Here is a 26,571-nt window from a genome sequence, read left to right as displayed (position 1 = left end):
GATAAAGGTAATTCCCTTTTAAATATAAAAATAAAACCAAATAAAAGCTTTCTTTTCCCTCCTCCCTGGTGGAAACAGGCTTTCATACAAAATGCGCGTGAGCCAAAGAGTTATATTGCACTGGTCTTATCTTAAAGCTAAACTAATATATTTGGAAGCACTCTTAAAGAGTATTCAAAGAGAACTTGGTGAAAGATGTGCCGTCTGAGGATGAGAGTGAATTATCTATAGTTATCATACCTTCATCAGTATAATGTTCATTTGGCATTTGGGACCTAAATATCAACCTGGATTTTCTTTGTGAGTCTGTGTGAGATGTAAATATATAATTTCTAATTATTAAATTGCTTTCTAATCATTATCTCAGCTATTTACAGGATGATTTAGTCCAGACACCATATTTTAGCAATTTTTCCACCTCTTGACTTAGTGTCACCTGTATTAATTTTCTTAATAGATGACTGGCTAAATCACCCACCCCCACCAGTGTTAAGTGTCTGCAAACTGTCAGTAACTAACACTTAGTAAATCTGTCCCCAAGACCAAATGTAGCTACAAAATTGCTACATCTGGTGACCCGTTTTTGTTTCTCCCTCTAAGGTTTAAACTGAAAAACTACACTATTCAAATCATAGTGTATACAATGCAGTCAAAGTGTTATTTTGTCATTTGTCAATTAAAAATATGAATAAGCCTGTGTAAAAGTCTGATTTTGGCTTATGTACAGTACACAGAACCTTTGAAGAGAGGATCATGATGCATCTAAGAATCTATTGTTTTTGCCATTTCTAAGTAAGAAGATGCACAAGACTAACCTCACTGATAATAGCCCACACAGCAGAGTCCTTTAGGACAGTGAGACGTACAGCAGCCACTGGGTTAAAGGCAGGGTCAACTGTGCCCTCAGCTGTTCCTTTTTCAAACTCAGCTAGGGAGGGACGGAGAGAGAGAGAGAGAGAGAGAGAGAGAGAGAGAGAGAGAGAGAGAGAGAGAGAGAGAGAGAGAGAATTCCTTTTATATGCAGATGATTTGGTCTTGCTAACTCCTACAGCACAAGACGTAAAAAAAAAAACACAAGCTTTTTAGAAGAATATTGTCAAAATTGGGCATCAGACATCAATAAAACCAAAATTATGATTAAAAAAAATAAATAAAGCCACACATGTCAAAACTCCAATTTACCTTTGGCGAGACTATATTACAGTACACTGCAGAAAGTAATTGCTTCAATACATCTGGTAACTTTAGCAAAAAAATGAATGCATTGGTAGAAAAAGCAAGAAAAGTATATTTTACTATTAAATGATTAATAAACCTACTCAACCCACCAATCCAACTTTGGCTTTAAATAATTAATTATGTAATTAAACCCATACTCATATGGCAGTGAAGAATGGGGACCAATAATTTATCAAACAAAAAAAAACACATTGTGGGACATGACTCCAATAGAAAAAAGTTTAATTTAGAATTTTGTAAAGTCATCTTAAAAGTACATTACAATGCAACCAATTTGGCATGCAGAGTAGAGCTGGGCGAGTTTCCTGTCTCCCTCCCCTATGATAAAACGAGCTTTAAAATTTCACTGTCACCCATCACAGGCACATACAGAGTCATACCACCACACAGTGCACCTCAGCAACTGCACACACCCAGAAACAGATCCCCTCAGACCCCTCACAGATAAACATCACCTTCAAACCACAGCCCAGTTCACCACCTCACCAACACAGATCAGAATGATCCACAAAACACACCAAAAACAATACATCAACAATTGGACCAATGAAATTGCCACAACTGCAATGCTACAGATTACTGAACAGAGAATACAAACTAGGAGATTATCTGATCAAAATAAAAACCCCAAAGAAAGAAATATCATAACAATGTACAGACTGAGTGATCATAAATTTAGAAATAGAAAAAGGGCGCCATACAAAAACACTGGAGTTCAGGACAAATTGAAACGGAGCAACACTTTCTCTCCTCATGTAACAAATATGAAGACATCAGAAAAGATTATTTCAACTCAGTTAAAACTTATATCCCATCATTTAACGAGAAAATTATTAAAACTGATGAATTACTACGTGTGTGTTTGAGAGACACCAAAATGTCTTGAACCATCAATTTAAACATATATAACTATGTTTACAGCTTCCACAAATGCAGAAAACAGGTGACACAGCACCTTAAATTGAAAACTTTAAAATCATTTATTTGATTTGTGTATACATGTATGTGAGCATGTATGTACATATACTGCATCTCTCTATTTTCATAGGTGTACAGATGTATGACTTTACAATGTGTATAGGTTCACATGAATATTTTATTTTACTCTTTTCTTTCAAGTGAATATAGTTATTTGAATTGAACTGAACTGACCTGAATTGACTTGAATTAAATTGAATTGAGAGAAAGGATTGAACACAATGATTGGCTTTGGAAACACAAGTCTCAAAATAAAACATTCAAACAGCACCTTACCAATTCTGTAGAAATGGTCATCTGTCCGTTTGTATTTCTCTTTGGTCTTCAGTGCCGTATCCTGCAACCAAGTCAAGCAAGACAAGTGATGACCTAATAACATAAACAACTTCTGCTAAAGTGTGCTAAATATCAAGCTAAATATCTCATCCACAAGCTTATGACTTGTTATGCACTGTAACAGAGCTAACACGAAGCTCACACCAACGGCAAACCATTTGCTAGCATCAAAGACTCTAGTAGACTCACTAAGCGCTCTTTTCACAGCAGGGCTATGAGCTCCAACCTCATTATCAGAACAGCTCAACCTGCTGCTGTCTAAAATTAGAAGCAGTGACAGCCTACAGTAGAGCACAGACATATCTGAAACTAGTAACAAATTAAAACTGCTGTTAACACACAAGCAATTAAGCTAAATCATGAAACAGACTTTTCCTTACCGAGAAGGGCAAAATTTCTACTGTAGTGTTCTCAATTTTGTCGCCTGGGTGCTCCTGATTACCACTGCGGAACAAGAACCTGTCAATCAGATAGTAATTGTTAATGAAAATGTATGTACAGGCACAGATCTGTAATTTGTGTACAGATAAAGCCACAGGAGCATACTTCTACACTAGTGTCATTGGCAGCCCAGTAGACACATACACGCTCAGATAAGGACACACCTAAACAGCTCCCTACTTGAGCTGAGTTTACATCAGTAAACTGAGACTTTATCCTGTTAATACTGCCCTAGACACAAAACAGCAGAGGTCAAAGAGGGAGAGCACACGAACAAGACAGAAAGAGGGTGCATGAAAGACAGAGAGAGATATGCAAGTGACAGCAAGTGCGTAAAAGAGGTCTATTAGCCATCAGGTGTATTATCACAGTCTGTTAGCCAGCGCTGGCTTGCCTGCCGGCTGGCCGGCTCGTTTGTCCTCTTTCTCTCTCTAATTGGTGTGTCATACATTTTTCCCCCAATTTAACAACATATCCCTTTTATTTTTTTCACTACTTACTTCCGCTTACCCCAACTCACTCACATGTGCTGTCTTTTTCCTTCACACTGTGCCGAGCATGTGGGAGGCACAGGTTCGTATTTTTAGTAAATTCCGTTTAGCTGGGCCCATTTCCCAACGAGGACACAGAAGCGTGGCAGACAAATCTGAGCATGCCTCTGTATGTGTGTGTGTGTGTGAGTGTGTGTGCGCACGATCTCTTGATTAGCATTCTGAGAGTGAGTGCAAGTGCCTATTTGAGGCATATGAGGAGCAGAGGAGCACACGTGAGTGTGTGCTGTGCTGGTCTCTGACTCAGAATGAACAGAGTATGCAAAAGACTCAAAAATGAATCCCTAAGCATGAACAGCAGAGCTACATGTGAGAATACCTAGAGCTTGAAAGATTTGTTAGTGCGCAGATTTACTCGCGTTTTATGTCACAGCAAACCCTACTTTGGTTTTAAAAAGTGACAGTCTTCTATGCTCTATCTAAAAAAGGGTTTTAGAATTAAACAGGTGAAGTCATCCTGCTATCAGCACTGCACAGCATGAGAACAGCACACTATGAAAAGTCCAGACGTGTTAGTGTAGAATTTAAATGTCATTTCAAACAGCTGATTGTTATATTGTATCATTTTTTTATATAGTTATTGTCTTCTATATAATTTTGTTTTGGACAGAATTTTGTTGAACTTTGGTTCATTTCAGACTGAAAACATAATGATGTGCCCAGGTCAGGTTTAGACTGACAACTTGATGTAGTTTTGTTTTTCTTGCAATCGGAAGTTTAGGAATTTCTAAAGCCATATTTGGAGCAAAATTTCAAGCCTGATCAAATCTCAGCACTCGCACTGATACCTAGATGTATGTGTGATGAGAGAGCGAAAAAGAAAGAGGGTGAACAAACTTCTCAATGCTGACTGGACGATCAAATTTGAACAGCACATAGTCTCCTGCCATAGGGGTGATGGCCCAGAAGAAATCCTCTCCCATGTAAGCTTTTTCCAGTGTATGGCCCTGGTAGACCTTAAGGGAAGTGGACACCTCTGCCGGCGGGTTCACATGGATTTTATGCAGCAGCGGCTTCAGGAAGTCCTTATCCTGAGACACAGCAACACAGATACTTCACTCAGCGAGCCTGCACAAAGCCTACCTGTTCATCTGTTCAAGCAGCACATTATACAAGGGAAAAGTCAGAGCTAAAGGATGTGCCTCAGGCCTAAGGAGAGGTGACAGGAAGCTATAATTTGTCTGACAGGAAGAGAAAAATGAAACCCTGAGGGTTTTGAACTATTTAAGTGTAACAGGAAATCATTTGGCAAGAGGAAGTAAGTTTATGTTGTCTGAGGTCATTCAATGTCAAGATGGTTTTAAATTATAAAAAAAAAAAAACAACAGATACTGATACCAGCTTTGGGGTCATTCCAAATCTATGCTCTGACGCATTCTATCTGGATCATTAATAAGGTCATTGACAACAATCTCATCAGACACTGTACAGTAATTTTGACAGTAAGTACAAACACTTGCTTGTGACTTCGAATTAGTACCAAGAGCAGAAAGATGGTATCACTGCATGTTCAGAGAAAACCTTTGTGTTTAGACTTAAAGAGCTATTCCACAGTTTTGACGTAAAACTATTACATGAAATAGTTACTAATACATTGTCTGATGCCTGATACATTGTTGTCTGATAACTTTCAGATAAACTTCTGGCCTAAAACTTTAATACATTCCAGTTGGAGAAGTACATGCAGGATGTTACAAGGCAAAAAGCACTCAAAGTGCCACTATTTTACCACTATCAACATTTCGTTTAAAAACTCATATGACGTGTAGATTCACTTGTTGATTTTTACATTTAAAGAACCAATATATTTGTGTTGGTACCCATTATCACCATTGTAAAGAAATCTGTGTTGGCACGTTTGCCTACATTGAATCATTTCACATCAAACTCTGAAAGACTTTACATAACAGTGGTTAAATAATTCATTTTAAATCAGTCATTTTGATAGACAAGATAGCGATACTTGCAAACATACAAATGACAAAGAAAGTTTTTGCAGTCCGCAATCCCATTTTGACCACAGCCTAGCCATATGTTTGTTTGTGTGCGTGCGTAAGAGAGAAACAGAGTTTACCGTAAGTTTCTGAATTTTCCCTGCCAGGGAGGAATGCAGGCCGACATGCTGAAATAAAGAGGGTCTGAAGCGGATACGTAGACTGGACTTCTGTCTCTCACAGTGTTTCTACAGAGGAAGAAGGAGATGCTGAATTAACTCGAGACAGAATTTCACTGCAAGTACAACTACTGTTTTTCAGCTTAAACATAAGATGCAATAACTGACTAATACTACTAAAGTAGTAAACAACAATGCCCTGTATTTTACAATTTTGTAGTAAAACAGTCAAACTCTGAAAATGAATTCACATAGCTGTGAAAAAAGCCTGCAGCCTGTTTCTGCTCATGAGTGACAGCACTGTTACTCCACTACACAAGAAGCCTGATCTACATTAAATAATCAGATGACCCACATGAAGAGGAGCAGGAAAAACAGTAATGATAAAGAATGGAGAGCCAAGGTCAGTGAGGTGACAGTTATACCTGATAAAACATTTCATAGATACTGATGGGTGGCCAGGGTGTATTGACCTTGGTTTTGAATCATAGCACTCAGCACTACTGAAAAGGGCCTGTGAAGCACCTGTCCATGATCTTTATATGCTGTATCTGTGACGAGCAAGCCTTGAACATAAGGCTTTATACATCAAAGCATTGTTCAGCATACCAATCAGCCATAAACTAAACTAGAGAGGGAAGAGCACACATTGGAGAGAGGGATGGAGTGGGGTGGAAGGGGACAATAGTTGGAGGGCTTGTCTCTGAGTGGAGGGATAATAGGAAGGTAAAGGTCAGAGCAGTCTCTCAGTCTGCCATTCTCCTAGGTGTGAAAAGCCTCTGCTGAGCTGCCCTCAGCAGCTCAGAACGCTCAACAGCACAGAAAAGCTCTCAAGAGGATTTGAGGGGGAAAAAAGAAAAAAGAAAAAAAAAACACAGCAATCAGAAAAGACAGGATTTGTGTAAACACAAAACAGTGATGACTTACAGCATCTTTCTCTGGATTGCAAACTTTCACCCAGAGAATGTGGTCCAACAACCAGTCTATAGGCTTCTCCTTGTAGAACATAAATATGAACTCCACTATAAGATTCAGATCAGGAGCTTGAAACATCTTACCTGAGAGAGAGAGAGAGAGAGAGAGAGAGAGAGAGAGAGAGAGAGAGAGAGAGAGAGAGAGAGAGAGAGAGAGAGAGAGAGAGAGAGAGAGATTAAATCACAATGTGTGCATTTCACAACAATCAAATATACAAGCTCAAGCAAAAAGGCCATGAGAATTTTAAAGCTTGTCAGCCAGACAAAGCATGAACACCCATGTACAGGTCATACTAGTCTCGTCATACTGACCGTATGATGTTTACTGCACACAATATAATCTTTTGTTACCGCAAAATTAACAATGCCTTAATATGTCATTTGTTAACACAAAGTGATAAAAAGTTTGTGCTACATGCACAGGCAACACACGTGCGATATGGGGCATTATGACGCACATAGTCAACTCCAAAATTATTAGTACCTTTCATGAAAATGAGCTAGACTCAATACACTGAAAACCACATAAGCTGCATTTTTTATTATTTATTATTATTACAATATTTGACAGTGGGTATCAGGTTCTTTTGATTTTATGCAGTCCCTTTTCTTCGCCAACATGACATCTGACCACACCATAGAATTCTTCTGTGGAACTCTCACTCTGACAGTGGATTATAAAATTTTAAAACTCCAAGATTCAAAGATTCAAACTGTGCAGTTATGAAACTATGATCTGCAGGTTCCTCTGCCTCATTATATGCGCTGGCAGTATGCTCATGTGTCCTCTTTTTTTATGATCCAGGCTTTTCAATGTTGCCATGAAATGTGCTTATTGGTCATTTTAACCGATTATTAATTTTTTCAACATTTATCAACATTTAAGTTGACAGCTCTTTAGTTTTACTCATGTTGATGGATGACAAAAGGATTTTACTTGTATGCAACCTCACATTTATACTCCAGAAAAACAGATAATGGTCACAGACAACGTAGATTCTAAAACCATTCAAACAAATATGCAAAATATTATTTAGGGATGCCAATAATTTTGTCCCATATTTGTTTAAAAGAATACACTATTCTTATAATAAAACAATACTCTTTATTTTATTCTATCAGATGAATAGTAAACATTTTCCCCCAAGATTTGAATAATTCCATGTATTGTTTATTTCATATGATTATATATCATATTTCATATGATTGAAACTCAACCTAATAATATATGAACTGCCTATAAATGAGATACAAGACCAATTACAAGCAACCAAACACACATGCACATCCTATAAAAAGTGGAAAAATAATCACAGCTCTATTCAACAGAGCTCTAACTACATATACACACTACACAGATTGGTTTGGCTCAGCTAAGCAAAAAGTATCAAAACATCAAATATGGAAACAAACTGAAAAAGTTGTCTTTATCTGCACTGCTGTGTGTGCACTATCTTGCAGTGATTTTTTATCAGTGAGATTGGTAACAAAAGCTAGATGCTAGCTAGACACCAAGAACAACCACTTTCTTGCTCTGCACAGCTTAACCGCAATGAACCTTTCTGAGCAAGAAGTAGGGACTTGATTTTATACAATCATGGCACTGCATCTTAAAACATTATTTAGTATTTTATTTGAAGAATTTAAAAAAAATTATATCCTTGCATGTTTGCTAAACGACTAGCCTCTTTTTTAGCACTGTTTTGACATTCATGAGCTGATCACAACATACGACTTGGAGCAATCACAAACAATCAAACACACATGCTGTGTACATGACAACTCAACCAGAACTGGCAGCCTGCCTGCCCCTACACATTATGCAAAAACAATGGTTGCTGTCCGTTATTTTTTTTGAGTCATTACTGGCCACATTTAGCAACAAAACCCACTTTTGATACTATCGTCATACCAATGAAGCCTAGTTGGGAGAACTCCAAGATCATCCAGTCTTCAGAGGCCAGCTGCAGGGCAAAGTTCTTCATAGTAGCAAAGTAGTTGGGCTTTGCAACAATATCATCCTCCAACTAGGAGACAAACAAGCAAGTGAGGCATGCAAGGTAATACTGCAATTCAGTTAAAAGCTGTCTCTCTCCAATACATAGACCAACATGGGTAGATTTAGTTAGATTTACTAACACCCCTCTCTCTCGCTCTCTCATCCACACACACACAAACCTAGAGCTTATTATATTGGTGGCTAACATGACCTGGTATATGGACAAAACAAGAAAGTGATACCTTCACCCTCTCCTAAGAGAGCATAGCATGGAAGGAGAAGACAGAAATGGACAAGCTAAAAATACTAAATGACACAAATGAGAAGAAAAATCAAAAGAAACAAAAATGCATTTGTGAATTAAAACAAAATATTAATACATAGGGAGAAAGCTGAAATGGCAGGGTTGGTTGGGTGGCATTTCCAGTGGTGTAAAGGGATGAGAATGAGAAGGGTGTGGGGTTAAGACATGACATGACAATGGAGATGTTTTTGTTCTTCATGTCAGTTTCAGGGCTGGACAAGAACCAGCATAGTGATGCAAGAGATTCCACTAAGAATGCAACACTATCACACAGTCTGTCTCCACACACAGGCACACACACCAAAACACCCAAATACGCTTCCAACAACAATGGAATTCTACGTAGACTGGACATGAAGCGTTAATGACTGCTTGGGAAGCTGCTTAAAATCTTCTTACATGAGTACAGAAGGCCTAACTAGTGCTTCTTAAACTTTGTATTCTGTCCTTACCTGGACATAATAAACTCCTTTGCTGACTGCATACATCATGAGGAAAGAATAGTCCAAGTTCTGCTTGGTCCGCCATCTGTAAATGTACAGGATAACTGTTAAACAGAAACACTAATTCAATACTACTAGGGATGTGCTGATATAGAAATTGAAATATTTTGCTCAAGGTTAAATAGGCAATAGCTAAAATTGGCACGTTTGCAAAGCCTCAGTTCATCACTGTAGGACAGTCACTTTGTTATCTACATTTTCTTCTATAATCTATCAATGTTTAAAATGGCCTATAAGACTGTCTGACATACCCACAAATTTTTAGGAAAGTAAAAAGATTTTTCCCCTTTCTCTCTCAACCATGTAACCCATAGTAATCATATAGCACTTGCTGTCATCACTGAACAAAGCTTTAAGCAAACCTTGTTGTGCTGAGTCTGTTATACTCTCCAATTGACATATACATAGACTAAGCTGCAAACAACACTGCTTGCTCATTATCCCACATCAAGTTCAGACCTTATAGACACTACATAAATATTTAGGAATCCCACAACCACATGTATATGTATGCAATATAAAAGGGGCACATAACAAAGAAGAACAGAGAGCTTCAAAATAGAGAGATGAATGAATAATGAGAAAGGAAAATGCAGAGAGAGAGAGCGAGAGAGCGAGCGAGCGAGCGAGAGAGCGAGGTACATAGATAGATGGACGGACACCTAGACAGCATGAGCGCTAATGACCTCTAGTCAAAAGTGGCTGCACAGAGATGTACAGCCTGAAAACAGAGAGCAGCAGATGAAACACATTTGGAGAAGGAAGTGGATGAGAAAGAGACTTCTAAAGTGTCATCTTGGATAAAGAGAAAGGAAAACAGAGAAGAAGGAGGGGGCGGGGACAAGGTGAGCAACAGATTGACCTTGGTTTCACTTTGAGAACATCCGATGAATACAGAGTAACTGACTGTCTCTCATGCTCTGCCTTTTTTCCTTCATACTAGGTCTCTCTATGCTGATTAAATTAGTACTCTAACAACTTACAGATAAACTGAGTAATCAGATTTTTTTTTAACAAAGCCAATCAAATAATAATAATAAAAAAAAACTTAAGAAGGACATAACAGAACATTAACAAAGCATGCACAGCCTTCCCAAAAAAGATTCCAGAACACTTTATTGTATAAAGACAGTATATAATGTGGCAAAAAAGGGATAAAAATCTGTCAATCAGGTCATGTTAAGTCAGGTCATGAGTAAGAATGGGCTTTCACACGGAGCACAAGGGAACGTTTTAAGCTGCGTCAGACTGCTCTTGCTAAAGTCCAGCTTGCTACCTCAAACTAACTAACGCATTTTAAGTGCTGTTTCAGACGGTTTCGGGCTAGTTTCGGTCGGGGGGCATGGCAAACCCCCTCACGTACACACTCGCGGCATATAAAGGCAGTCTGGTCGCGCTGATCTCCCAACACACTAACAGCTGTTTGCAATTTACACTCCTATTTACCCCGCCCAGTCACTGAGGCGTCAGCTGTTGTGTGAAGACCCCCTCGTGTGAAGACCTAACTCGGGTAAAGACCTGCGAGTCTACCTGCGCGAGTCTACCTGCGCGAGTCTACCTGCGCGAGTCCACCGAGCAAGGCTGCCAGTCCTGCTGCCTCCCAAAATGTGCTTCCAACACATCCCTGTTATCTGCGATATGCACAGAAGGCGCGAAATAACACACAGGCGCCAGAATCATTCTAACTTAAGGCCACTATGGCAAACCACGCCCACTGCTGCCTCATTCTCAGTTGGGCTGTGGAACTGCCAGTCAGCCGTTAACAAAGCTGACTTTATCGCCTCTTATGCCAATCATTTATCATTACAACTACTGGCTCTGACTGAAACCTGGATTAAACCAGAAAACACTGCTACTCCGGCAGCACTATCAAACAATTATTCCTTCTCTCATACCTCTCGTCCCTCAGGAAGAGGAGGCGGGACTGGCCTATTGATTGCAAATGACACCTCTTTTGAGTATCATGCCACGCTGGTTAATACTCCAGCTAAACTTGGCATTATTGTCATCTATCGTCCTCCTGGGCAAATGGGTGAGTTTACAAATGAACTTGATATGCTGCTTTCTTCTATCCCAGATCAAGACTGTCCCATGCTTATTCTAGGTGATATGAACATCCACCTTGACAGTCCGTGCTCCACAGACTTCATATCCCTCATGCACTCTTTCGATCTGGAGCAGGTTCCAAGCCCTCCAACTCATAAAGCTGGTAAAAATCTGGATTTCATTTTTACTCGCAACTGTGACACTGATTCGCTAACTGTCACCCCCTTGCACCTCTCGGATCACTATTTCATACAACTCAATGTGTGTATTGAGAAAAAACCAAAAGCTGCTCCAACTATGGTCTTGTTCGGCCGCAATCTTAGAGACCTCTCGGCCGACCAGTACTCCTCACTGGTCACTGATAATATGCCTCCACCAGGCTCATTTTCATCACTCAATGTAAATGATGCCACTGATACACTCTGCTCTACGCTAAGCTCATGTCTGGACGACCTCTGTCCCCTAACTACTAGAGTCATGTGCTCAAATAAACCACAGCCATGGCTTAAAAATGATACAGTCAGGGAAGTGCGCTCCAGGCTCCGGGCTGCTGAAAGAAAATGGCGGGAAAAACGTATACATGCAGACCTAAAGAACTACCAACTGCTCCTGGCTTCGTTCTCAACCTGCCTCACTACTGCAAAAGCTGAATTCTATCACAGCAAAATCAACTCTCACTGACTCCCGGAAACTATTTGCAATGTTTAATACGTTGCTCAATCCTCCACCTCCACCTCCGGCTACCTGCCTTACAGCCGATGCCCTTGCCTCTTTTTTCACTGGAAAAGTGGCGGCCATAAGCAGCCAGTTCACTGATGCAACGTGTAGCAGTCCTACTACATGCTCTGCTCCTCTGTATCCCTCGACCAAAGGTGCCATCTTCTCCTCGTTTACTCCTCTCACTGAGAGCGAGGCACTGACTCTTGTAACATGTAGCCGTCCTACTACATGTCCACTTGATCCGATTCCTACTGACCTACTACAAACCATTGCACCTGCTATCATCCCAGCTATCACACACACCATCAATGCTTCCATAACTACTGGTGTGTTTCCAACTTTCTTTAAACAAGCCCAAGTCACACCATTGCTTAAAAAGCCTTCTCACAACCCTGCCCAGGTTGATAACTACAGGCCAGTCTCACTACTACCCTTTCTTTCCAAAACTATAGAAAGAGCAGTCTACAGTCAGGTCTCTGGTTTCCTCTCCCAGAATGACCTCCTGGACCAAAATCAATCAGGTTTTAAAAAAGGGCACTCCACTGAAACGGCTCTTTTATCTGTGATTGGGGCACTAAAAACTGCCAGAGCTGCAGGACAGTCCTCAGTACTCATTCTGCTGGACCTCTCAGCCGCTTTTGACACAGTCAATCATGAATTTCTCCTATCTACTCTATCAAACATGGGTATCTCAGACAATGCGCTACTATGGTTCAGATCGTACCTCACTGGGCGCTCATTCAAGGTGTCATGGCATGGAGAGCTCTCCTCAGCCCACTCGCTATACACTGGGGTTCCCCAGGGATCGGTACTGGGACCCCTTCTCTTTTCTATTTACACCACCTCTCTAGGCCGGGTTATCCGCTCACATGGCTTCTCGTACCATTGCTATGCTGACGACACCCAGCTCTATCTGTCATTCCCGTCGATCTCTGTGCGGATATCGCTGTGCCTCTCGGACATATCCGCATGGATGAAGGAACACCACCTTCAACTAAACCTGTCCAAGTCTGAACTTCTGGTTATACCAGCTAAAGAAATCCATTCAACACAACTTCACCATAACCATCGACTCACTCTAACTCTCCCCGATAAAGGTTGCTAGGAACCTGGGGGTTATGGTAGATGACCAACTCTCCTTTACGCACCATGTTGCCTCGGTGGCTCGGTCCTGCCGCTTTGCGCTGTACAACATCAGACAGATACGGCCGTTTCTAACACTACAAGCCACCCAACTCTTGGTACAAGCAGTGGTCATCTCACGCCTCGACTACTGCAATGCCATACTAACGGGCCTCCCAGCCTGTGTTGTAAAACCACTGAAGATGGTTCAGAACGCTGCAGCGCGTCTGGTCTTTAACCAACCAAAACGGGCGCATGTCACCCCACTGCTCATTGAGCTCCACTGGTTACCGGTTGCTGCTCGTATCAAATTTAAAACTCTTATGATTGCCTACAAGGTGTTAACAGAGCAGGATCCTTCCTACCTGCACTCGCTCCTAAAGGCTTACAGCAACGCTTTTGTTTGTAAGTCGCTTTGGATAAAAGCGTCTGCTAAATGTAAATGTAATGTAATGTAATGTAATGTTCATTACTGTTGTCTTCATGCTAATCAGTGAAGATGGTGAAATGTAATAGACAGACCTTCGTATTGTCACTGTCAAAAACATAGTTATTAAAAAATTCTACTTCTATTGTAAGTTATTGTAAGCAGATTTTATGCCAAGCAATTCAGAGGCATTTTACTAGACCATTCATCATAAATTGTCAACTGCTCACTCAAATGATGTAGAAAATACAGAAATATAAAATATAGAAATATCTAAAATGATGTATAAATGTCAGCAAAAAAAACCTGAGCAGCACTGTATATTGAGTAAGAACCAGTAATCTCTCAGGCTTGATGTGGTGAAAGACTTCATACTCACTTCACTCTCTCTTTGGAGTCTCCAAAAGTCTCCTTCAGGTTGTTAAGGTCTGGATAGTAACTGGCAGGAGGAGAGATGACCTCCAACAGTCCTGAATTCAGCTCTGTGGAAAATCTGATGGATTCATAAAAACTTAAAATTAAGATATGACACAGGTCGGGAAAAAGTTTGTGAACACTTGAATTGTACATGAACAGCTACTAAAATAATATCTTTAATTGACAGTAAATAAACAAAAGTGATATACGTATCCATCTACTTTAAACCACTGCCTTAAACAACCAAAATCAGTGAGTTAAGTAGGAGAACCCTTATATGTGGCAGCTAGTGAAAGTTATTTATTGGCAATAACCTTAACCAGATGCTTTTTGCAGCAGTTAATCAGTTCTTTACTCCAGCCAGGAAGGACTTTGCCTATTCATCTGTACAAAACCTTCTCACTTCATGTCGTGAAAGGCCTGCTTTAGTTCAAGAGTGTTTCAGGGGATTAGAGTCATGAAGCAGAGTTTGGCATTCTGAATATGTAATTTCTTAAGTTTGAACTACCCTGTTGTTGATTTACTTATGTGCTTGTTCACTACTGTGCTGATGACCCAGTTTATTTTGAGTTGACAGCAGCCTGACAGTGAGGGAATTGCTGTAGAATTTCCTAGAACAAGGAGTGATTAATTGGTGGCACATTCCATGAAAAAGTTATTTTATGCATTGAAATGCTTTCAAACTTTTACCTTTTCTTTGATGGGTTTTTGACAAAAGTATTAATCAAAATAAGTGCCTGAACTACAGAAAATATTTTCCCACCTTAGGTTGTCAAATTAGATACTTCATGAGCCATTTTTAAACACATTAATAAGAAAAAAAAATATTATTTAACATTACATTGCTTGGAAATTAGGAAAGAAATTTATCAGAGGTTCAATGTCATTGAGGGAAAACAGCTCACACAAGTTAAAGGACAGATCTTTACACTTTAAACAGAAATAAAAACAGCAGCACCCATTTTATTGCTTTTAAAAAGGTAATAGGACATAAAATTAACTCAACAGTTGTATCCCATCCAGCAAATTAGATTCCCATTATACTCCCTCCACCATGCTTCACAGTTTAAATCAGGTGCTGATGTGCAGCAGCTTATTTTCTACAAACATTAAAGATGTCTCATCTGTCCTCAAAACACTGTCTTAGCAAATCTTAGACAAGCAACATATTTTCAGTATCAAAGAATCATGCATAGCAAATACTTTAACATTTATCAATTGTCTTATTTTTTTAAAAGGTCTATTCCAGTAATAAAACTTGTTTGAAACCATATGCTTAAACAGTCTGCAAGAAGATGGCAGTAACTCACTCTTTCTCAAGGCTTGAGACCACACTGTGCACATAATCTAAATCCGTCTGTGGGAAAGAACAAGGCACATCTGTTTAGAATACCCACAAATGAACACACTCATGTTACTATATAGATACACAAACAAAGATATACTCTCTTTCAATCTTTCTCTCTGTGTCTCACACATATAGAAAAACTTTGGTGAAGCTGCAAGTTTGTAAATGTGATAATTGCAAATTGTTCTGCCTAGAAAACTCTGCTAATGATCTGTGATAGAATACAAGCCAAGAGGCCCTTTTATTGTCATTATATTATACACATTCTAATTTTTAAGCAGTTAAAAGGCTACAGATATTAGAGTGGATATCTAATTGTTTATGAAAAATCACATAAACAAAAGGCCGATATCAGCATTCACGGTCAATAAAGTAGAACAGTTATAAAAGTGGCCCTCTTTTTATGCCTTATTATTATTATGCCTCCTTGTCGTTCCCTTCATTTGGCCCCACAGGTTTTTGACAGGCACATAATGGAGCAGAGACCCAGTCTCCTCCAGATCTCAGACTGAAAAGACCCCCTCTGAGCAAGCAGCAGACAAACAGCTACCCCCTGACCCAGTTTAACCGTCCAAAAACACATCCATGTGAGCTTTAAAGGAACTGTGGCTAACTCCAATTGGTTTAATAATATACTAAAGACCAAACATATTTTCAGGTATCCTTTCACAGTTTCCTAGCACTGTGTGATATATGGGCCACACCAGTGTAAACAATACTGGTGTCAGCCAACAACAATCATGTTGCACTTCTTGGGTTCTTCAGAATGTTTTGAAAGAACAGGTCAAAATACACACAAAGTAAATGCTTCTCAGAGTAGGTGTGGTGATCCAGGATCTGCTCCCATCAATAATGTACAAATCAGCCCTTCTACTGTGAGAAGCTTCATGAATATAGGCTCTGGTTTTTATGTGGTTACTGTTTTCAATATTGTGTAAGCTTTTGAAAAAATTTAAGATAAACAGAACAGACCAAAACAAGGTCTGTTAGGTCTTTAAGACAATCTTTCAGCAGAATATCAGTACTCAAGAAGCATGGGTTCATCACCTTTCTTTTCTTGTAAACAAATATTAAATGAACTTCTTTTTCAATACCACCCAACTCTAAAGCACACAAATGGAAAAGAAAAAATAAAGGCAAGAAAAAACCATCAAAACTATGAATCCATTGCATTGTATTTAAAATTTCACATATTGTGCTGGTCTAAATCTAATTCAACAGAGCTGTACTCTCTTTGAAACCACATAGGCAGTTGGGAAGTGATTAAGTACTATATCCATTATACACTCAGAAAATCATACTGTGACATAATTTATGACTATAACAATAAATATGGCCAATACTGCCAGCAGCCCTACCCAGCAACACACTTTGCAGCATGAACAAAAATCTGAGAAACATTCGTACAGACATTGTACACTTTCATCCTGTTTTTCCTCTCAAGCTGACAACACTTACCTCCCCTATGAAGACTATGATCACACAGTCAAGCTTCTCTTCAGGTGATAGTTTATCAATGAGCGAATGCAACGTCTCTGACAGGTATGACTTCACTTTCCGCTTCACTGTAGGAATCCCCATCACCATGGAAACTAAACAGGATAAAGAAAAGAATGAAGTATTCTTTATAATTTTTTTCACTGAATAAAGTCAAGTGAATCATTTATATGAACATTCCAAACAGGCAGAAAAATGTTCAAGTCAAGCAGTCACTCAAATTTGTAAAATGGAAAACCTGCAGCAGGTCCTGGACCGCTCCAGAATCTTTGACCGTTCTCTGAGGGCTTAAGGGCACTGTCTCTCTCCTGCCCAGATTAATAAAAGTGCAAAATACCAAGCAGGCTTTCAGGGAGCAAGGAGAAGAGCCCCTGAGGCTTATGCATTACACATGGCTATTGGACAGAACTATTCTGAAGATGGAAGGGGAGAAAGGAGATGTAAAATGGACAGAAAGTGTAGTGTACTGGGATAAGCTTACATGCAAATACAGGTCAGAAAGTGTGAAGAGCATGATGTCAGACACTCTGGCCAAAATATATATATATATATATATATATATATATATATATATATATATAGCACACACACACTTACTTAATTTTGATATAACCATGCCATAAACATGAGATGGAAAATGTCATGTTATCATGACAGATTATGTCCAGTAACTTGACTAAATAGCATAGTAACACTTAGTGGTAATAGACATGATGTAAAAATCTTTGATGTTATGATGGCTAAACAGACTGCACAATAAAAAGTATCTTAGGCATAAGCTGCCAAACATTTTATGGCATCAGCCATGACAGTGATGGTAACGTGACACTTATGTTACTGTATATGAATTGTCTTGACAGATAATAACAGCATATGACGCCATAAGTTTACGGAATGGTTATGTAAGCATTATATAGCAAGGTTTAAATAAAGTGTTACCACTTAAAGCTCTGTCATTGGTTGGGGGGGGTGGGATTAGTGTAACTTTCCAGCATGCCTAATTGAGTGCCCTTACGAGCCAACTTTGCTCTTCAGGGCTAAGAACGCTAAGAAGCCCTGCTTTTAAAAATAAAGGTTTCTAAATGGTTCTTGACTTGGGTGTATGACTCAAGGAAAAAAAAAAAAAAAAAGAGCATAGAAACATTTCAATAAGTTGGTTCTCTGAACGTTCAAAAAGGTTCTTTATACTAACAAACTTTATTTCCAAAAATGTTTTTTAAAAGAATCTGCCATTGAATGCATCCTCAAGGAAGTAGTTTTTTTCTATGGCATCGCTCCAAAGATCCCTTTGTTATTCTGAAAGGTGTATACACAAGCTTGTGATGAGCTTCTTGTTCTCATGATAATGTTAGACAAAAAGGATGATATGAGACATAAAGCACTACCACTCACAGGAGATATGCACACCAGCATAAAATGCCCTTTAAGCTGAGCTGAGAGAGAGATGTCAGTATGTTCTGACATGTGAGCTATCATTTTCATGAGGGTGCAGCTGAGCGTCTGTGTATTTTAGTGAAAAACACTCACACTTCATCGACATAAAACATGGAAATCAAATATGCTCCCATTTTGTATCATCTCTCACTGCAGAGGAACACCAGGCAGCCAGAAAGTAAAGTAGGTCGCGGATGAAAGGATCAGAAAGAGCAAGAGAGTTGGGGTAGACCATGAAAGAGAGAGACAGAGAGAGAGAGACAGAGAGAGAGATACGAAATAAACATGCCCTATATCCTTCTTCAGAGGAAGAAGTTGATTATTGATGCTGTTATAGCGACAAACTTGCGTCTAAAATGGCTTACTACAGGTTTTGTTTCTTTTCTTTTCATTTAGTCTTCCTTCACCTAGTCTCTCTTAATCAGGCTCTGCCATTTCCTCTTTCCGTGTCTGGGGGAACAGGGGTGAATGTAGGAGATTGAGTCTCAGGGGCCTGGACAAGCGAAGATGTCCCAATTTACATACCTAAAAATAGCTCCTCCTAAGCCATGATCTACTACAGACTTCAGAAGGAGTGGGGAACATGCACTGTCACTGTGAGAAAGAGAGAAGACAGCACAGAACAGCCCATGAGGAGAATCCATCGGGAGTGTGAGAGTAAAGGGGCAAAGATGTTTACTTGGCCTGAAGGGGAATTGGGTCTTAAGGGAAGTGGAGCAGAGTGAATGGGTGGGCTCCTGCAAGACAATCTCTAGTAAAAACATTACCAGAGAACATCTTGCACAGACACAGGATGTTCATGACATCACTGCTGTTAAGGAGAAATTTCACTTATTTTTAAAATTTGCGGCATAATTCAAACTCTGAGTTCAACTGCTCAACTTGTTCAGAGTGGTATGATTTGACAAACTTAATATTTTCTTTACAATAGTGGTGAAAGGAACGAGGGATAATATAAAAAACAGTTTATTTCTTTGCCAAAACAATCAGTCATCCTACAAGTACTTTTCAAGTTTTTATACATAAGATTTTTTCTTTTGGTCCATGTACCAGGCTATGCCCTGCAAATACCTCTCAGTCATGCTGGTTTACACAGTCAGCATCAGTCTAAGCTCAATGCCACACAGCAAAATGCCTTCGGCCACAGGATCTTTCAATCTTAAATTTTTATTTGTTTAGTCATTGCAGGGATTATTCACACCAATTCAAGTTTGACAGATTAATGCAGTGGAAGTGATTTTTAATGCACAGAAAGCATGCAAAGTTAGAGATGCTTTTGATATTAACACTTTATCTATATCTAGAGTCGTTTGTTGTTTTGGTTTTTTGAGCCAATGTGATACCGGTCCCGATTTTTGTTTACATTTTAATGATTTAAAAAAATATTTGAAAAATTGGTTGAATTCTACTTTAATTCAAACTCTGATGCCATGTTTAACGCAGTCACATGATATCACTGAAGTAATTACATTGTCATTAACCTTTTAATCCAAAAAGAGTGGCCATTCTCTTCTTTGTTAATAACATGATGCTGTTAGAACATTTACTTTTATATGCAAAGGACATGTTCTAACAAAGTCCAAAAAATCTGATTTGTAGAAAAATGAGAATACTTTTCATACACAAATGGTATTTGAGAAGTATACCCTATACTTATGTTATTTTGATGAAAGTCTGAACTGTTTATCTGAATTGTCTTCTGAATGTGAATGTTGAGAAGCATCTGAATGTGAATGTTTACAAAGCATCATGTTTCGTCATATAGTGACAAAACAGTAGAAGACAAAAAGCTTCAATACCAAATACATTTTACTGCACCAACTGTGTTGATACAAGTACTGCAAGTATTCTGGAGGCAGATTTTAATGAGCTAAACGGGACTCCCAGCACAGGACTGTACAGTAAGACAAGCTTGAGATTAAATGAACCTTATACAAAAGAGCAAAGCAGCTCCAGGCTTAGGATGTCACAAAGCTTTATCACTGAATCAGTGATGCTAAAGGCAGCCTAGACAAAAAGAGCCTTTACTGACAGGTAATGGATACACACAGAGACGCAGTGGAAAAGCATCAGGTCTCCCATTCTTATCTCCATTTTCCTCAGACAATTCCCTTGCGCTGCTTTCATCATTCAATGCACAAAAATAGGATGGGTGTTACTGCACAAAGAGAGACTAAAGGACATGCAGCCAGAAACACACATGAAAATTCACTTGCTGGGCCTCCCAACCCTCAAGTTCCTGACCCATGAAAGGTCCTTTTGGTCAACATCACTGTACTCACAAGTGGCCTAATCCTCTTATGAAATTCTGGCATAGCTGCTGAGGGTGTCCTCTGGGGACAATAGGTCCTTAAGGTTTATGCTACTGGGAAACCTCTGAAGTAGAAAAATAGGCAGGGAGGAAAAGAAGAAAGTCTTGAGGAACGTTTAGTGCCATGAGAGGCAGTGACTGGCAGGAATGCTAGAGGAAAAAAAAATTAAGTAATGTGGTTGTATAACTCATTAGTAGAGAAGCACAGTCAAAGCATATAACACCTGCAGAGGTTAGAGACATTTACAAGAGTATTTGGGGGATTTGAATCATAAAGGTTTTGTAAAGACTTTAGTAAGTTGTTGTTGTTGTGTGGCACTAAGGGATCTTGAATCCTGACTATACAACATGCTGTTCAAAAGGACAAACAGACGTCAAGAGAGAGAAAAAAAAAAGAGAAGGTACACTTGAAAAGAAAGTCATATGTACTGTAGCGCTGCACCAAAATAAAAATTCTCAGCCGAAAGTGAAATTCAGGACACAATGGAAAACCAAAACTGAAAACAGCTGAAAATAAATGATGTAAACTCGTTATTTAAACTTGCTAAAATTATTACTATACATGGGAGAAGCAGATTGCCTTTCAAGCACGTGGTACTAAGTCGACAGTATCCAAACTTTCAATGTACATACTAGCCTCTTTTCTGACAGATCGCAATGACTTTATAATTCTCTAGCACAGAAGCAAGCATGTGTCTGGATTCACCCACCCCACTGCACACCTGCTTTTTCATGCGATTTTCAAGTCTGTGTAAGCAAACTACCATTGTGCTTTCGATTTTCAGCTGGCTTCAGTTTGACTCGCTGCACTAAAATCACAGAGCTAAAGTGACTGGGTTTTATCCTAGAGCAGCTAGCTCTAGACCTGGAGAGAAAGTTCTTCTGATCCCCGACTACAACGAGGAAACAGGATTTAAAAAAATAAATAAATAAAAGGTAATAAACAATATTAAATAATATGATCACAATGTTTTATTCACTTTTCTGTCAAAATGCCAAGTTTAAATGGAGTCTTTACAGTACAGCATCTGTCTGCTACATGTCATTACTGAATAAAATATGGAGTATTTTAGTGTCCCAGTCATTAGTTGAATGTATGAAAACATGACAGAAAATTGTAATGACAGAAAATTTAAAGCCTTATTTCTTATATTATAATTATATTATTAAATTATAATAATTATATTAAATATGTGTATTTAGTTTTTTTAAATTAAAGCAGGCAAAGTTCAAAAAAAGCATATAAACTAAAAACAGAATACTAAGTGATCAAAGCCGCTGCATTTGTTGGGAATGTGCACATAATTAATAATTACAATTTTGCAATTAGAAATTGTGTCAATGTAGGTATTGCCCTGGAAACGGACCATACAGCTTACAGATTTCATGGAAACAAACAAATTTGTTCACATGAATGCCGGATAAGACATGTTAGCTGTATAGTTGGTCAAAGGTACACGGCACTCATTGTTCCACTATATGTAACATACAGCACGTACCACAAAATCAAACATTTTTAACAACTGTTCATCTAATTCATTTTATTATTTAGAAGAGTAAGACTTAGCAGTGTTGTTTGTGATTTTTTTGTCATTTCAAAACTGTAGCAAAAGATGCCATTAGCATGCTAGCAGGAACATTCCATTCTGATTCTGTTTGGCTATATTTTGTATATTGAGAGGGATGTCGCTATTTCAAGTTGAATCAAATCTATAGTGGAGAAGTTCTTGTTCTCCCTTTTAACATTTAGAATAAACAGTGATTATATAGTTTGTCAAATGTCTCACTTAGACACCGCAAAATGGCTCAACGCGGGCAATAATCGTGTTGCTCTGCTGATGCCGTTTTAACACACCTGCGCTAACCAGGAACAGGAAAGGAAAGAAACAGCTTTTTAAATTATGTTTGTTTTTGTTTATTACGATTAGAGTTTTGCTGATATGGTAAGCCTAGCTCTAAATGGCCAAAATTTCAGTGCATCCCTATTAAGTAGTAACGAGGATTTTACACATACATGTTAATAAGTCAATGTTAATTTTATTCATCATGACAAAACATTTTTTTATGAATGACATGCACTTAATTTCAAAAGGTTACACAAGTTCTTATCACAAAGCATAATGTACGCATATTTTTGGTTCACAACAATAATTTAAAAAAGCATTTTCAAAGCCTAAGTAACCCTGAGATGTGCTACGCCAATAAACTGTGCTAATAAGACAAAACTCCACTTGCTGAAAGTTGCTCAAAAGGAGTGGGCGAATGTTGTTCTCACAGCAAGTCTGCTGGCATTAGTGTAACACAGTCAGCAGCTGCTGAATAATAAACTACTAAATGAACGTTTCCTCCAAATGTGCAAACAAACGAGGGGGAAAATTATCCGTTGGCTTGAAATTTTATTACTCCTCTGACATTACTAAACTTTCCTGAAATCTTGCAAAAAAGGTGACCTCTGCATGAATCCTACATCCATCTTATAGAGACGGAGCAAAGAACCCTATAATGTGACATGAAGACAAATGTGGGGCATGTTTATAGTGGGAGCATGCTGCTCACCTCCAGTGCGTCCCTGGCCCACCTGGACTGCAGGGTGCAGGCTGCCCTCATTGTTAAGCAGGTGCGGTAAGTGGTGGTAGATGTTTGGCACTTGGAGAGGCTTCCTGTGAGCCAGCTCCTTCAACAGCTTCTGGGTTTCATCTAAAGGAAAAACACAGAACTCCAATATAAGTAGTACTGGTACGAGTAACTGGCACCTCAGGTACGAGTTATTAACCATATAATCATTATACTGGTAGGCCACAGATAAGCACAGAGTACAGACAATGTGATGTACAAGCAGAGCAAACCAAGCTAATGTTAGCATGTTTAGCTGAACAGAGTCAGGGATGTTTCAGTTATGTTTCAAATAAAAATAAACACATCACTCAATCACCTCCCACTGTCTAGTGTGTTGCATCTGAAGTAATCTACTTTGTTTTCAAGGCAGCAGACATAAAGGAATAGCTGGTCTTTTGGGTTTAACCTTAACCTAACATGAATGACTTAAGTCTGACTGCATCATACAAAGCTATACTCTTGAGGTGACAGGGTTTGCACAACAAGTCATGAACCAGCTGGTACCAAAGTGTGAAGGAGTAATATTTTCTAAATTCTAGCAGAGTCTCATGATCAGAGTGTTTAGGAAACACGTACGAGACGAATGACTCCAGAAATTTGACAAAGCTGAAGTCAGCTTTTTATGTGAATTTCCTGTTTCACCTTAAAACGCTACAGCAGTTTGTGTTTAGTCTAAATGTCCTACGGGGAGGGATGCACAGGGCTGTGTGGTATTATAATAGTACAAACTTAGAGAACAAAGTACAAAACCATTTTTTTGTTTCATGTTAAGTATTGTACTTCTACATTATATGAAGAATGCTAAAACCACTAAGAGACAACACCCAACTCAGCTAGCTGTTATGCTAATCTAAAGTGTGACATTCATACTCAATATTTTTCATTCATGTGCTTTAATTCTATATACTAAATGTTTTTTCTTCAAAAATGTTTAAAGGTATGCAACATTTTTCTGCTGTGAATAAGTATTCAAGAGGCCATTTAAGTTTGACTAGTGAGTATTACACCAATAACAGCTTTTATTAGGGATGCACAATGATGTTAATCATATCCACATTAGAAATGTTTAGATATGAGCTATATCGTACTACAGAAGTGATGAACATTTAATGCTGGGCTACTATGTTACAATGTCTGCATTTTTGTAATTTTACCTCATTTGTAACCACACAAATGTTTTTTTTTTCTGTATTGTAATCTAGGTGAATTCTAATCTATGTCAGCATCAGCACACAATTCTCATATAGGTGCATGCCCTCTCACATCTGAATGGTCACACTGGTAACTAACTATGCACATGCACTTAAACATTTATTTATATATTTAGCAGTCACGACTTGTGTCTACATGTAAATGAGGCTTGAATGTAGCTCTTATTGTACTGCTGCACTTTAGAATGATTTTGTTGCTGTATGCTATACTTATAGGCGATTAAGTGAAAATGAGAATCATGTCTCAAGGTATGACTTTTTTTATATTTTTATTATTATTATAATTTTTTTAATCACTCTGGACAAAAGCATCAGACAAACAAAATATAAACAAAGTGAATTTATCTGTGCAAACAATGTGCAATAACCTGAGAAGTTGGTGAGAGCATCCTTGCTGCCGTTGGTCTCTGCGATGGCGCGGCGGAACTGTTCGAGGATGTTATTCAGCTCAGAGGAACGCTGCAGGGTGCGATGCTCTGCCACACGCAACCGCTCCCGCAGAGCATGAAACTCCCGCTGATATGCTACCAACTTCTCTACAAAGACAAAGACAGAGATATATATATATATATATATATATATATATATATATATATATATATATATATATATATATATATATATATATATAGATAGATAGATAGATAGATAGATAGAGAGAGAGAGAGAGAGAGAGAGAGTTCGAGAGAGAGAGTTCAATACACCTCTTGTACAACCAGTGTTGCCATAAGCTGACCAGTTAATTAGGTGATTATGACCAATATTGTGATGACCAAATATAGCAGTCAGGCTCATATGCTTTTCTGGATGTATCATTTCGTCTGGTCTTGAAGTACACTGAACAAATAGTCATGTTCAATTGATTTTAGTTCAGTGCAGTATGTGAAACAATGAATGGAAGTCACTGTATTCACAGTTTTTGTTAATCATTTTGTTTATAATTTGTTTCTCATTTCAACTTTAACTGCAGAAAGCTAATTATTGAGATACATAATGCATCCTAAAAAATCCCTGAAGTAGAGCTCGGCGCCATGGCCAAAAACGTTATCACAACAAACAAAATTCATATCGTTCGATATTGATATATATCCTTATTTCTTTCAAGTTTGAAGGCAGATTTTTGCTCCTTGGTGGTAAATTGCTATTTTAAACTATCCTTTATGGTCAGAACATGACAAACATTCACCAAACAGTGGAACATTTCAGAAATCTGTCATAGGAGAGTGAGAGAAAGCACAGCTGCAGTTTTTGTAATTGTCATAATTTAAAAAAGAAAAGATTATTTATAGCTGTCAAGAAACTAGTGTTTTAGCTGAGGAGTTCTAGGCTATCCCGTTATAAATGCTAATCAAGTGGCCAACAACAGTGCTAAACTGTTTAGTTTCTCAACAACGTCAACTTGGTATGAACAACAAACATTAGCTGGCTCGGTATGTCAGTGACGGATCACACCACCTTACTGCTATCATTCCTACCACATCTGTATCAGAGCATATCACAGTATTCAAACACCAGCTAGCATGGACGATGGATTTCTGTATCATAGCAGTTTAAGGGGTGAACCAGCAGAGTAGTGTCACTTTCCTTGCAGTAGAAAACGCCACCAGGGCTTTCGCTACAATGTGGAAGTGTGAGAATGCTGTATTTTAACAAATATTTATCAAACTTTTCTTATCGTTCCATTGAGGGAAAGTTATATTGCGATAATTATCATTATCATTTTATTGCCCAGCCCTACCCTGAAGTATGGCAATATCATCTTTTTGCCATAGTTCTCCCTGCACATGTCTTCACATTTTAATGAACAATTGCTGTTTATTTTCTGACACTTGACATTTCAGGAAAAAAACAAGCAAAAATGTGGCCTCTGCCAAAGATACAGCACATTTTATATTTTGTTAAATTTTTGAATTAAAATATGTATTTTAACATATTCAAGCTTGCTCACTGTAGAAGATTTTAACTTATTTTTGCCCAGTAAATA

At 38.5% G+C, this 26,571-nt stretch overlaps 1 protein-coding gene across 1 annotated transcript in view; it reads right to left on the bottom strand.

The window, feature by feature from the left end:
• mgat4a (alpha-1,3-mannosyl-glycoprotein 4-beta-N-acetylglucosaminyltransferase A) overlaps window positions 1-26,571 on the bottom strand; it is a 45,214-nt gene that overhangs the window by 3,995 nt on the left and 14,648 nt on the right. Inside the window, exons 3-15 of the mRNA XM_017704655.2 lie at window positions 24,956-25,123; window positions 23,317-23,457; window positions 16,977-17,110; window positions 15,481-15,527; window positions 14,133-14,246; window positions 9,388-9,463; window positions 8,545-8,659; window positions 6,586-6,716; window positions 5,620-5,727; window positions 4,383-4,576; window positions 2,934-3,012; window positions 2,494-2,554; window positions 816-928 (exon numbers count right to left, since the gene is read on the bottom strand). Coding sequence (XP_017560144.1) covers window positions 816-928; window positions 2,494-2,554; window positions 2,934-3,012; window positions 4,383-4,576; window positions 5,620-5,727; window positions 6,586-6,716; window positions 8,545-8,659; window positions 9,388-9,463; window positions 14,133-14,246; window positions 15,481-15,527; window positions 16,977-17,110; window positions 23,317-23,457; window positions 24,956-25,123 — 1,481 coding nt within the window. The remainder of the gene's footprint in view (window positions 1-815; window positions 929-2,493; window positions 2,555-2,933; window positions 3,013-4,382; window positions 4,577-5,619; window positions 5,728-6,585; window positions 6,717-8,544; window positions 8,660-9,387; window positions 9,464-14,132; window positions 14,247-15,480; window positions 15,528-16,976; window positions 17,111-23,316; window positions 23,458-24,955; window positions 25,124-26,571) is intronic.

This window comes from Pygocentrus nattereri, chromosome 6 (genome assembly GCF_015220715.1).
Source record: "Pygocentrus nattereri isolate fPygNat1 chromosome 6, fPygNat1.pri, whole genome shotgun sequence".
Classification (NCBI taxonomy): domain Eukaryota; kingdom Metazoa; phylum Chordata; class Actinopteri; order Characiformes; family Serrasalmidae; genus Pygocentrus; species Pygocentrus nattereri.
Note: the sequence above shows the minus strand (reverse complement) of the source record. Positions and strands in the feature narration are given on the sequence as shown.